The 14,602-nt window shown below is 41.4% G+C and overlaps 1 protein-coding gene and 1 non-coding gene across 2 annotated transcripts; one reads left to right on the top strand and one right to left on the bottom strand.

The window, feature by feature from the left end:
- Positions 1 to 2,536: 2,536 nt before the first annotated feature.
- LOC111501204 (U6 spliceosomal RNA) lies at positions 2,537 to 2,642 on the bottom strand. The gene has a single exon (XR_002721425.1). It is a non-coding gene; the product is annotated as a U6 spliceosomal RNA (small nuclear RNA).
- A 211-nt stretch (positions 2,643 to 2,853) lies between these two features.
- LOC101473802 (galectin-9) lies at positions 2,854 to 14,602 on the top strand. The gene is made up of 8 exons (XM_004572779.5): positions 2,854 to 3,008; positions 5,198 to 5,286; positions 6,750 to 6,954; positions 7,212 to 7,331; positions 7,504 to 7,617; positions 10,005 to 10,093; positions 12,806 to 12,962; positions 13,197 to 14,602. Exons 1-8 carry the CDS (start codon positions 2,973 to 2,975, stop codon positions 13,341 to 13,343), a joined length of 957 nt encoding a protein of 318 aa, XP_004572836.1. The 5' UTR covers positions 2,854 to 2,972; the 3' UTR covers positions 13,344 to 14,602.

Below are 14,602 nucleotides of genomic sequence, written 5' to 3'. Positions count from 1 at the left end.
GGACCTGCTCTGTGGCCGCCACTGCCTTCCAAGTGGTCGGGCTCCCAATTGGTTTTGCCCGCGCCGCCGTTGCCGTGTGCACGGTCGGCCCCCTGAACCTTTCGTGGGCTCTTGTTGAGCTCTGGTTTCCTTTTGTTTTTGATGTGCTTTTCTGCGTTTTTGGACTCTGGTTCTTCTTGTCTTTTGTTTGGTCTCTGTCCCTCCGTCCTGGGGCCCGTTCTTCGTACGTCGCTTACTACACCCAAGATCAAATGACACATCCAAGACCAAATCATCGCGCTAACCGTGAGCTCGCTAATCCGGTTCTCCGAACACACCTGCTGTTGATGATTAGTACAGCTGGATGAAGTAATGTGAGATCACTGGGTGTCGTAAAAGGGGCTACGCATCGATAGTAGAAACATTGATCGGCAACCCTCTGATTGGTCGGCGAAAATGTCGAAGGAGAGCGCTCGGTATTTTTCGGCAGCAGAGCAAGAACTCTTGAGTGAGGGATTTCAGGAGTTTCAGAGTTTAATTAAAACGCAAGGGAACACTGCAAAGGCTGCAAAAGCAAGGAGAGAGGGCTGGCAGAAAGTTGCTGACAAATCAAACTCGTAAGTAATTTAATAATAACAATAATAATGGAGTGGATTTATATAGCGCTTTTCAAGGCACCCAAAGCGCTTTACAATGCCACTATTCAGTCACTCTCACATTCACACACTGGTGGAGGCAGCTACGGTTGTAGCCACAGCTGCCCTGGGGCAGACTGACAGAAGCGAGGCTGCCATATCGCGCCATCGGCCCCTCTGGCCAACACCAGTAGGCGGTAGGGTAGATTTATTATATTACACTATATTAACCAATATTATATTACATTATATTATATTATGTTATATTATATCCCCTTACACATTAGAGCCACAACAGGACCCACTAGAACATGGGAACAAGTAAAAGTGAAATATAAGAATATCCTACAGAATGGTAATATTTATCACTTATATTGCTTTTAGTCTCTTGGACAGAGACCCTGAAAGAATCTGTTTGTTTGTTCATAACAGCAACCAAGAAAAGGGCAGAGCAAAAAAAGACAGGTGGTGGTCCTGCACCCCCTCGTCAACAAGTTGGTTAAGTGAATAATACCCTCACGGGAAAATCGATATCTCTCAATGAGCACACTGTCGCGCTGAGCTAAAGGATCCTGTCTGTCCCGCAATATACGCTGAATTCTGAGGACTCTCCTTATCAATCTTGCACCTTCCGCAATGGGTTGCTCGCGTATACGGACAGGACATGGCTGCGACAGACTTCCCAAATCCACCTTCGCTTTTATAGCCGTGGTCTCCCATCTTGATTACACGAAGTAATTTGCAATTACTACTCTGAAATATGAATTACATCTGAAATAATCACATACATGTAATAGAATGTTAATAGTACATTTCCCTTTTTTAGGAAATGACCTGTATGTATCTGTGTGACATCAATAAATGGATCAGGTGCTGCATTATCTTTAGTTACATTGATGTTATTTATTTATGGTGAAACAGTGGTGGAATATCGCTGTTGCTTTCGTATAAATGAAGCGGACATACCTGCGTGGCCGCGATCTAATCCTGTTTACATAAAGCGAACCTGCTCCCCAGCAGGTTTACGCTTATGGCTCTGTTGCTATGGCAGCAAGTCCCGGATGAGCTTCGGGGAACCGAACGATCCAAGATCACGCGAAATCGTCAACAATCTAATCCAGCTAACCTACTTAGCGAGATACGAAGAACGGGCCCCTGGGCCCCCTCCGCCCACCCTGGCCTGGTGCTTTGTGCTTTTTCGTTTGGGGCTGTCGGGAGCCAGCCCTTGGAGGGGGGGTTCTGTCACGGTTCTGGGTCCGTTGGACCCAGTATTTTGAGTTTATTATGTTTTGGTTTATTTTTGCATTATGGATTGTTTTCTGATGTTCTGGTGCTTTGTTTATTATTATCATTATAGATCTGTTTCTGTTATTCTTGGTGAGGGATCAGTTCTTAGGTTTTGGGTTCTCATGTGTGTTGCAGTTTCTGTTCAGTGTCTAGTCTGTCTCTCAGTGTCATGTCTGCATCTGGTTTAGTACTTCTTGTTTCCTGTCTTATTGTGAAAGTCTTTGTCTTATGTTGGTGTGTGCAGCTTAGCTCCCCCGTCTCTTTAGCCCTGATCTCCCCCAGCTGTGTCTCCCTTCTGTTGCCCATTCCCTCATTACTACCCTGTGTATTTAAGCCCTGTGTTTTCCCATGCTCGGTGTCACGTCGTATCATCAGATTATGCCTGTGTGTTTCTGTTCTCCATAGTCCATGTTCACTTCATGTTTTGCTTTCGTACCAGCAATAAAGCTGAGGTCTTTGAGTTTCAAGTTAGTGTCTGAGTCCTGCGTTTGGATCCTCCTCTCCGCCTGCCCGCACACAGAGCCCTGACACCTGTGGTGGTAAAGAAAGCATCATTGCACAAAAGTGTGTGCTAGTCCAAATCATTTTTCCCACAGTGATAATACAGAGCCATTATTTTCTTTCCATATTAAGTTAAAGCTTTGGAACGCTTCACGAATTTGCGTGTCATCCTTGCGCAGGGGCCATGCTAATCTTCTCTGTATCGTATCCAATTTAGCGTACGCGCTTGCCGAAGCAAGCACCTGCCATTAAACTTTAAGTTGCTGCAGGAGTTACAGTGTAGTGAAATTATTTTTTATTGAAAATTTGTCTGTCTGCTGTCTGTATGAATGTGTGTGTTGTAGAGTCTTGTTTGAGGTCTGATAGTCTACAGTTAGCCAGATGTCAATGCTGAGGGAAACGGAGAGGGGCGGGGTGGTGGGGGACTCTGGCAGGATAAGCAAATAAGCAGCTTGCAAAAAACCTTTAAATACCGCCTATTATAGGAAAAACGAAACCTAAAGGTGGGCTAACTCGCGAAATTCAGAGCACTCTACAGCTCAACAATCTTCCGTCTTTCCGTTCAGGGATATGGCTTTTTATCAGCAGTCACCTTTTTACAACCCGGTAAGAGAATAAAATATGTTCATCTTAAGACTTTTCGCTCTTTCACGGACGGCAAGAATACTCCTCTCTCACGGCTGCTCCGTTAGTCCGTTACGCAAGGCCCGGTGAACGCAGCGAACACAAACAGGCAGTGCGAGTTTTAGACCTCGCTGGTCGGCTTGGTTATACGCATGAGAGTAAAACGTTTTGGGTTTTTTGCCCATCATAAAAGTTTTGTTTTGTAAAACTTTCCGATCTTTCCAAAATGTTCACTTGCGAGCAGCGTGAATGAGGAAGTGTACACTGCTGCTTCCTGAATCTAAACACTGAAGTGAAGTTGCTAATATGTAAGAAATGTTTATTCTCTGAATCTGTAATATATGGTGCATTTTGTTTGTATGTTTATATTACTAATAAAAGGAAAAAAAAAAACAAAAAAAAACAAAAAACACTGAAGTGAACTTTGGCCTCGAGGTTTTCAGGGAAGAAAAGACACATGCAGATGCTTGAGTCCGTGAGGCGTCTCGAGTTTTGGCTCCAGTGCAGCGGTTAGGTGGGAAACAGATGCGCAGAATATGAACAAAAAGAAAGTTCGAAAACAACCCGAACAACTTGCGTTATTCCGATACGGATATAGCGTGTAAAATATCGAGCCAGAACAGAATTCATATTTGGACATGTTTAGTGGCCCAGAAGTAAATACATTTGCTTAAACATCTGCGACGCACAAACAAACCAAGTGCAATAAACAGTGCGGTTAAGACTAACTGCAGGCTTTAAAACTGGTGTCACACAACTTAAACTAAAGATAGTGTGTAAAAGTCTATCAATAATAGAAGATCAATAATTAAAGTCACAGCTATTCTCTGATGTTCTTGTGTAAAATGGTATTCATTATTTCTATATTCCACTTCCTATAAGATCAGATTATAATAGTGAAGCTGCAATTCATGCATGACAGTTTAGCAGGAAGTGGTTTACAGCAGCAACATCCTTTTGCATTTTTGAGGCCTTTCCCCCTTCTTTGGTTCTAAGTACATCATGAGTAGCAGGACTTTTATTGGGACCAGATATATAATAATAACACTAATAATAATAATTATGCTGCTGATAACATGTATTATTGTTGTCCTTTGTATATCTATGTAAAGGTGTCGTTGGGGTGAAAATCTTTTTTCCAGGGAGAGACGATAAAACACTTTCTTTTCTAGACTCTACATTTTTTAAATGTATTATTTATTTATTTTAATGTGAGTGCCAACTGCTGGCTGCTGTGGAGGTCCTGGAGGTCCTTACACTGGGACCAGGCTGCATTTTTAGGTTAAAGTCTGCCATGTTTAGGTTGAGGAGGCTTCCTGTTGGCGCGCGTGTGTGTGACTGAAGTTTGTAATAAGGAATAACTGAGTGCTCAAATAGAGTGTTATTGCTTTTCCCCACCCCAATGAGTTTAGCCTAATTCATGTTTTTCAATCACTTCCTCCTGTGTGTGTATGCTGATATGTATATATATTTATAAAGCCTATAGTCCGACCATTTAGCAACTTGTTGTTGGTATTATGTTTTCACCATTTACAAGTTACTTAGTCATATATCCCGTTCCATTGGTTTGGAGTTCTGGGGGCATCAGTCAATGCAGAGTATATTGGAACCCGCAATCTCAGCTCTTCTGATGGTACACTGAAGTCTAGCGCCAGTCGAGAAACAGCCATCGCCCAGTTGGAATTTGTGAAATAAATATATCTGCACCATAAAAAAACCTTAGAATGAAGCAAATAATTTGTGTTCTTCTTTGTATGATATCAACAACTGTGCAACTTTGTGTACCAAAATATTCTCAAAACTGAACAAATTGAAGTTCACAAATATGTGTTTTTCCAACTTAGATGTGAGTTTTCATGTCAATTTTGCCAGCCTTTTCTTCTTCTATTAAACTGCTGCCAACATAAAAACAGACATTCATGAAGAAAGAGACACACATATTAAAAAGTTAAGAAAGTGATACAAAGAGCACCTTCAGGAAACAAAGTAGCTACAAAATATGTAGATATATATCCATTAGAAAGAAAAGAAAGAATGATCAGTAACAAAATGACACTGTTTCTTTGGTTTATGTGGCATTCTAACTTCATGTATTTAATTTTTGTAGCATATTAGATTTTGCAGTCAAAATATAAAGCCAGTAATTAGATGTTTATCCATGTTCTTTCTAGATAATCCCATTCACTGGGTCAATCCAAGGTGGTCTGCAGGAGGGGAAGTCTATCACTGTCAGTGGACGTGTCGTACCTGGGGCTGACAGGTCTGTCTGCTTGTTCCTTTATTTATCAGCAGAAGTGTTTTATTTGTTAACCAATAATTTTCTTCAAAGCTTTCGTCAACTTTTTTTTTTTTTTGCACAAAACAAGACGAAACTAAATAAAAACGAATGCAGGGGGACATTAACACTTTCATCTATAAATAAAAATGAGATGAAAATGTTCTGGACTGACAAGATCCAATCAGAAGTAATTAAGTCACCAAAACCACGTGAGAGTGTTCAGTCCACTCAATGGGCAGATGTGTCTGGGGCAGGAGCAACAAAAGTAAATACAGTAAGAAGTTACTGTGTGAGAAAAGATATGTTTGTTTCATTGAAAGTTGATAGCCCATACAGACCGCTGCACATCTGTGTTAAGGGACAGCCACTTAAGAGGTCACTATTAATCATGTGTCTCATCACATGAGCCAAGGTGTTTTTTTTGTTTTTTTTAAAAAAAGGCATGGATCTGATATGCAGGGTCCAGAACCCCAAAACAGGAAGTCTGGGTCGGCTCTCTGTTTAAAAAAAAAAAAAAAAAGACTCTTCTAATGTCTGAATTTTGTGTGGGTGAACATGACCCAGCTTCGACCTTGGCAGACCGTGGCAGGCGAGGTCCCTGGCTCAGCTGCAGGGGAGGGGTGGTGCAGTGAGCTCAAGGGGCAGTGCAGGGAGGTTGGCAAACAGGTGCACAGAATCAACTAATGAGGTTTCTCCCTGATATATAGCGAAGTGTGAGTCAACAGAAGGGGGACTAGCTGGAAAGCTGGTGGAGTGGGTGCCAAATAAATGTTACATATGTGCTGTTGCACTAAATGCTCCTCAAACGTAAACAACATACCAGTGTGTCAGGTCAAACTTTACACACACCTTGACCTTGTGTGGGACTGCAGGAATGTGGAAGATAAAAACATGTGTCACCAACCTATCATTATACATGATTCTGAATAAGAGAAAGTGTTGTTATCCCCCTGCGGTTAGCCTGACCACTGTGCTGTTGTCCACAGACCTCACAATGCAGGGGCTTGGGTGACCCCCCGTTGAAAGGCCAGTCAACATCTGACAAGGCACAGGAGAAAGTGCTGTGCTCACATGAAAATAAAATTAGGTTCTTTAGCATTACCTTAACCTGCCATGTTTGGATGAACAGAAAAGCAGAAAAGGTTTACTAGGTCATATTAATGTATTATGTTTTTTTTCCTGCATCTTAAGATCTTATTCTCTTTCTCTCCAGTAAAATAAAAAGTACAGACTGTTCATTTCTTTGTAACTTACAAAGAAATGAATGTCTGTAGATCATTGCCCCACTGTAAGGAATATTTTTGTTAATTTTTAGTTCTTTACTCAGCACAGTCATTTAAAAACTCCAAAAACTTAAAAATTACAACTTATACTCATTAGTTGTCTGTGAATATAATCACATGATACACCCATATATTCCTTCTTATTCACTTTCTTACTCACAGGTTCCATGTGAATCTACAGTGTGGTTCCATGGCTGGTGCGAACATTGCTATCCACATTAACCCACGCTATGAAAGTCAGCATTATGTGGTGACCAACACTTTCCAGAATGGGAGCTGGGGCACTGAAGAGAGGAAGTACAATTCCCCATTTCCTGCTGGGTCCTCTTTCACTCTTGTCATTGCTGTCACCCGGGACTTCTACCAGGTCAGCTCCTAAACATTTTAATATGATCTACTCAGTTGACATTTCATTTTACTGTATTTGTGTGTTTATTTAAGTGTAGAGCAGATCATTCATATCATAAAAATCTATTTATTGTATTGAAAGTTTTATTTAAAAAACTAGAATTTCTTAAAATACTCTTCTTGTGATTCTTTCTCTAAAATCTATTGTTGTGCAAAAATAGTTTTTACTGTTTGGACAATAAGACACAAATTTAATTCCATATGTACTATTACCAGCTCAGCATCAATGGCTGCTACTTTATGGAGTACAGACATCGCCTGCCATTTCACCAGGTTGACACCATCTCAGTGGGTGGAAAAGTGGAAATTTCTTCCATTGCTTTTCAGAACCCTGTGGTGAGGAAGTTTACACAATTTATTGGCTGTTTATTTGAAAAGTAATATAGCAGCATAGTTGGTTGTGTATTTGTGCTCATGTTTGAATAATCTTAAACCTGATAAATAATCAAGAATATGATAGAACAGTGATAACAAAGTGGTTTCTTTTTGTATTTTATTTCCTGCACAGTCAGCTTTTCCTGCTCAGCCTGCGTTTGCTCCACAATTAGGCTTTCAACCCCAGCCCGGATTCCCAGCACAGCCCGGATTCCCAGCACAGCCTGGATTTCCTCCTGTAACACCAGTGAGTATCGTGGTCAGGTTCTAGTTTGTAACAGCAGTATTTTACTTACATAGTGTACATTAGAGGTGGGGGTGCTGCTTGTTGACTTTAGCTAAGGATATAGTTGAGCAGTGTTGGGCGGTGTAAGTAATACTTTTTAATCCCACTGACATGGCTTCTGTAGAGAAAGCAGTTTGGGGACAAGGAGGGGGACTAACCCATCACTGGGGGAGAGGTTACTGAGGTAGTCAAACAACTAATTCTACTTTGATGGCCTCAGAATCTCATCTCTGCTTTTTGCAGATGATGTGGTTCTGTTGGCTTCAAAGGTGGTGCCCTCCAGGTCGCACTGGAATGGTTCTCAGCAGAATGTGAAGCAGCAGAAGTTAGAATTAGCATCTCCAAATCTGAGGCCATGGAAAAGGGTGGAACACTCACTCAGAGCCAGGGACAAGTTTCTGCCCCAATTGGAGGAGTTTAAGCATATTAGGGTCTTACTTACGAGTGAGGGAAGAGAGGAGCAAAAGACTGACATACAGATTGGGGTGGTGTCTGCAGTGATGTGTTGTGGAAGTTTTCCATTTAAATAAAGCCTGCAGACGAGCAGTGAGCGGTAGCTAACGTTCTTTAATCCAAACACACAAAGAACAGAAAACCAAGCTTGTGGAGAGCCTACATGACCGCGGGACAGACGGTCAGCAGAGTCTCCCTGAGCCCAGCATGGCTCTCAGTTAAATACCTTCTTCAGGAACAAAAGGCAGGTTCACACTCCCTTGCTACCTCCCAGAGTCCTTGAAAAGACAAAAGACTCTTCCTGTGCTCTGCTTCCCCCAACTTCCTTACTACACCCCCACCATTTGTCTTACTGTATGAGTGTCAGACATGTTAAAGTCCAGTGGCACCAAGGCATTATACAATAAAATAATGTGATTAATACATAAGTAAAAGAAATTCCTATACAGATGTGAATGCTGTACCAGGCCTTCATGGTGAGGCAAGCACAAATACACTTGTCGAATAACATACCTGCACCTCATCATCATGAGATGGTAAATGGACTGGTTCTTATACAGCGCTTTTCTACTCATCTGAGCACTCAAAGCGCTTTACACAACTTGTGCATTCACCCATTCACATCTTTCGTTAGTGCTTTATAGCTAACATTCACACACATTCATACTCCGATGGAGTATGCAATTTGGGGTTAGTATCTTGCCCAAGGATATTTGGCATGGAGACTAGGGGAAGCCAGGAATCAAACCACCAACCTTCCATTCCAATTAGTAGATGAACTGCTCTACCACCTGAGCTACAGCCATTCAAGAGGGGCTCAGAGTAGAGCTGCAAGTCTTCTACTTCAAAAGGCACCAAATGAGGTGGGCATCTGAATTTGATGCCTCCTGGACAGCTCCTGGGTGAGGTGTCCCACGGAAGGAGGCCTAAGGACTCAGGACATGCTGGAGAGATTATATTGCTCAGCTGGCCTGAGTGTTCCCCCAGATAAGATGGAGGAGGAGGATAGACAGAGGGAGGTCTGGGCCTCTTTGGAAATGGATGTATGGATGCTGTGTGTAATCCATTATTGTAAATTTAAATGTCATTAAGAAATTATCAGACAAAATAATTTTTTCAGTGAATACTGTTAAATGTAATAGAATCAGTGTTGAGGCTGACAGTGGGTGATTTTCCCAACAAGGATAGTAAAATCACCCACTGTCTATAGTAAATGAGAGAAAAAGTCTTAGAAATCAGATAGAAAATCAAGTAAGAACCAGGTGGTGTCTAGATAGCAACAAATAAAACAGGTTTTCGCGTTTTCCAGTTCGGGTGTACAAAGCTAAGAGTTAGGATTTCAAATGAATTAAAAATCTGTATTGTCTATGGTTGGTTAATAAGCTGCAGTGGAAGATTGCTGCTACTCTTCCTCCTCTGCCTTTGCTTCAAATGTGCTGACAATTAGTATGACTCTGTGTTGATTTATTCAATTTAACATATTCAAACTGCTGCAACCTGGTTTCTGAAAGGCAAAATAAATAAATATGTTGATCAATTATTAAATCATTTAATAAAAAATCATTAATTAAATGACAGGGACTTACAAGAGAGAGACCTAATGCTTAATCACCCTGTTTTACTCTTTAGTGTTGCTAAAGATGCTATATTGTTCTTTTTTTGTGAATTTTCTTTGTAGTAGTATTAAAATGGATGCACGAGACTTTTGTGAAAGGTAACGTTCTGGCTTCTAAAAATGTGCTCATTTATTTGTGGCTAAAACATTGTCCCTAACCCTACCTTTAACCCTAAAGATGTCACTAGTGAACTGATGGATGTTAAGAAGGTAAATCTTACCTACCTGTAGTCAGAGTTGCAGTTTTTCTGTTGAAATAATATATATTTCTTGTGTGCAGGTGGTTCCATACAGGTCTGCCATCAGTGGTGGACTAAGACCTGGCAGGACCATCACCATCCAGGGAACTGTATACCCAAGTGCCACAAGGTCAGACTTCATGATCAGATGTTGCTTTATTTACTTTGAAACTAGCATATATCAATTTAACAGCAAACATCATAACTATGTAGTGAAGTGAAACAATTAAGAATTAAACTATACAGTGAGGGAGATAATTATTTGATCCCTTCCAAAGAAATGAATTATGGTGGCTTCATTTTAATGGAGAAGAGCACAATATCAACAAAAAATATGGGAAAAAAACATATTACATAAATGTTAGAAGTTCATTTGCATGTCATTGAGTAAATCAGTTTTATCCCCAGGCAAGACATGACTTAGTACTTGGTCGAGAAACCCTTGTTGGCAGGCATAGTGGTAAGATATTTCTTATAGTTGGTTACCAGGTTTGCGCACACACAAAGCACAGATTTTGACCCACTCCTATGTACAAAACCTTTCACTATCCTTTAGGTTTTTGGGTGCCACTTGCCTTCATTATTGTGCACAGATTTTATAGGGGTGGGTGTGGCTCAGGTGGTAGAGCAGATCAGCTACTGATTGGAAGGACATTTGGCATACAGACTGGAGGACAGTCTGTATGCCAAATGTCCTTGGGCAAGATACTAACCCCAAATTGCCCTCTGATGTGTCTAAACTCAAGTGCAACTAATAAGCATTCACACACAGATGAGTGTGTGAATGCTTATTAGTTGCACTTGAGTTTAGAGGTGCTTGCTTGAGTGGGTGTGATTGGATGAATGAGACATGTTGTATAGAGCGCTTTGAGTACTCTGGGAGAGTAGAAAAGCGCTATATAAGAATCAGTCCATTTACCATTTTCTATAGGATGGAGGTCTGGTGACTGGCTAGACCACTAACATGACGAAACATCCTTTGTTGCCTTGGTGTATGTTTTGGTCATTGTGTTGGCCATGCCAGAAGACCCATTCACAACCCATTTGGCTGAAGGAAGGAGGTTCTCATTCAAGATCTTGCAGTATGTGGCCTGTCCATTGGCTCGATGCTTGACTGTGGATGCTGTTCTTTGGGTCAGCATTGCTCTTCCTCCAAGCATTGTGGGTCGAGTTGATGCCAGAGAGCTCAAATTTGGTTTCATCTGACCACAGCACTTTCTTCCAATCCTTCTTTGAATTAATAAAATGTTCACAGGCAAGTTAAAGACGGTCCAATACATATGCCAGGAAGTGGTGCTCCAGCGATGCGCTGGGAAGTTTTCACGACCCTCTGCAACGCCTTCCAGTCCGAGGTAGAGCAGTTCCCGTACCAGACTGTTATACGGTTGGTCAGGATGCTCTCGATGGTGCAGCGATAGAAGTTCACCAGGATGTCTGAGGACAGGTGGTTCTTCCTCAGAGTCCTCAAGAAGAAGAGGCGCTGGTGAGCGTTCTTGACCAGCTTGGAGCAGTTGGTCGTCCAGATGAGATCCTCGGAGATGTGGACTCCCAGGAACTTGAAGCTGCTCACACGCTCCACAGCCGTCCCCTTAATGTGGATGGGTGGATGTGGGTCAGCATTCCTCCTGTAGTCCACGATGAGCTCCTTGGTCTTCTCGGTGTTAAGCAGCAGGTTGTTTCTGTCGCACCACTCAGCCAGACGATCCACCTCCTCCCTGTAGGCGGCCTCATCGTTGTCACTGATGAGGCCAATCGCCGTGGTGTCATCTGCAAACTTAATGATGGTGTTGGAACCATCAGCAGGTCTGCAGTCGTGGGTGAAGAGGGAGTAGAGGAAAGGGCTCATCACACAGCCTTGTGGTACACCGGTGTTCATCATGATTGTAGATGAGCAGCGGTTATCCAGCCGGACATGTTGGGGGCGGTTGGTCAGGAAGTCCAGTAACCATTTGCAGATGAGGGAACTGATGCCCAGGTCTGTCAGTTTCCTGATGAGTTGTGAGGGGTGGATTTATTGAACGCTGAACTGAAGTCTATAAACAGCATTCTGGCGTATGTGTTGTTGTTGTCCAGGTGTGAGAGGACAGTGTGCAGTGCGATGGAGACTGGATCCTCTGCGCTCCTGTTCTGATGTAGTAGTAGTGTGTAGTGTGTTACCAAAAGTGTATTTCGTGGCTGCGCTCCCAGCTACCTTCAGATCATTACCAAGGTCCTCTTGTGTAGCAATGGGCTGATCCACCACTCTTCTCAATGAGACAAAATTTTGCATTGATGGTCATTTTATATTTCTTCCATTTTTTAATAAGTGCACCAACAGTTGTCACCTTCTCACCAAGTTTATTCTTCATGGTCTTGTAGACTATTCTAGCCTTGCGCATGTTACAGTTTTGTTCCTGATGTCCTTTGACAGCTCTTTGGTCTTGCCCACAGTAGAAGAGAGGCTGGGATAGAACACATTGATTCTGTGGACAGGTGTATACACATAATGAGTGGACATCAGGAGTATCTGTAATAGACTGATTGTAATCTGTGTGCCACACAGGGACACAGCCAATGTACAGAAGCCAGAATTGTGGTTGTAGGTGATCAAATACACATTGAAATGTTTCATCTAAAACAGTTTGAAATGTAAATTATCTGCCAAAGCTACAGTAACATAACATTGCTCTTGAATTGAATCTTGTTACCAGGAAAAAACAAACTTAAAAAAACATAAGAATTTTTTTTTTGCCAGCCAATTGGTAACCAAACTGTCCTGTCTGTATAATTAGAGACTTAAATTACAAAAGAAATGATTGATTAATTAGTCACTGGTATTGCGTTATTTTGTGTTTCGTCACAGGTTCACTGTGAATCTTAGCCACCAGTCTGGCATCGCTCTGCATTACAACCCACGTTTCAATGAGAATGTCGTGGTGCGAAATACCAAGCAGTGGGATCAGTGGGGCTCCGAGGAGCGTGGTGGTGCCATGCCTTTCCACCGGGGTCAGCCTTTCACGGTACGACTGAACATACACACTGTACAAGTTTCAGTAGAAGTCACATTGCTTTGTGGTACACTGCTTTTCAGTCATGACTTCACATAAAATAAAGGAGAATTATAGGTGATCTGACCTCGGAGTACCATATAACTTATGTTTCTATTGTGTCTCATGTTAAGTGTGCTATCTTTAGCACGTTTCACTGTAAACAAACTGATTTCACTAACAAAATGATCTTTTATTTCTTTTTAGTTGACTATAAGTTGTGAAGCTCACTCCTTCCGAATTGTGGCCAATGGGATGCAGACCCATACTTACAAGTATCGTTTCAACCCCCTGCATGCCGTTACCTCCCTGGAGATTGACGGTGACATCAGCCTGACCTCTGTGATTGTGTAGAGATGCAGGACCCTGTTGCTGTTGGCAGCATTTTGCAGCATTTCCCTAACTATAGCCACAGTAATTACCCATTAATTGGAAGTTTGTGCTAACTGCTTAGTTTGATTATATAATGTACAAAGTATAATCAACATCTCTGCATTCATTTTATAATCGCCTGATTCTATAATATTGTATGCTCTATATTTCTGAAACATGGTCACTCTTGAAAGAAACAACCATTATTGGTTATCAGGGACGCCTAATTTACACACATACATTCTGTCCAATGAAGGCAAAAAAAGAGTAAACATTTTAAGCAAATGTAACACTGTCTAGTTGGAAGTTGGATTTGTCACCAGTATTGTAAACTTGACCCATGTTCAATCATTTTCTTAGTTGAGTTCAGAAGCTTTTACAGTCATTGGTCTGGTGACACAGAAAGCTAGACAAACACATCCATAGGTAATTTCGAATCACAAATTAACCCACAATGGATGAATAACCGCTGCACCACTAAACTCAGGTGGTGCCTGAGTAGTTGATTTTCTTCCCATACTGTAATTTTTATATTTTATTTCTTATCATTCTGCACTTAGATCATTACTAGCCAATCTCTATAATATTCTTTACTGCATTTCACATGAAAATGTAGGGTGGTCTTTTCTGTCTAAAAGAACTGCTGCTTATGTTAATGTTTATCTCTATGATGTTTGTTGGCAAGCTGCCATTTTTCAATACTGTGCTCGACAGTTTCCCTGAGCCATATCCAACTTATTTCAGTTACTTTTCCAACACTGCAAGGTCTATACTGAGCCTCTGTTAGTTTCTTTATTCCAGCTATAGAGTACATATAAGACCGACATAACCGCAGTAAGCAACAGGTTGGTGGTGTCTTATTATGAAGCTTTGTTGTTGTCATCTTGATATTTTAATGAATAAGGACAAAGAAATCTGTCAACATACCAGGTCATGGTATTTATGCAAGCCACCAGGCTGCTTTTTAAAGCCACTTTGTGGGCTAACCCACTGCTTTGAGGGCTGTCAAAACATTAGATATTGCATTGATCCACATGATGCCACGTCATTAAGACTCTGATGTTGTTGGGAGTGCAGACTTTTGGTGGGAGTTTGAATATAGCCTGATAATGTGAGTTTCCACCGACAGTTATTAGATCGCTTTTACTTATATTTTCAACTTTAATATTTCTTTTATTACAAGCTGATGTGTGATGTAAGTGCTGCATAAAAATAAATAAATGATTGCAATGAGCACAACA

Source organism: Maylandia zebra, linkage group LG14 (assembly GCF_041146795.1).
Source record: "Maylandia zebra isolate NMK-2024a linkage group LG14, Mzebra_GT3a, whole genome shotgun sequence".
NCBI lineage: Eukaryota > Metazoa > Chordata > Actinopteri > Cichliformes > Cichlidae > Maylandia > Maylandia zebra.
Note: the sequence above shows the minus strand (reverse complement) of the source record. Positions and strands in the feature narration are given on the sequence as shown.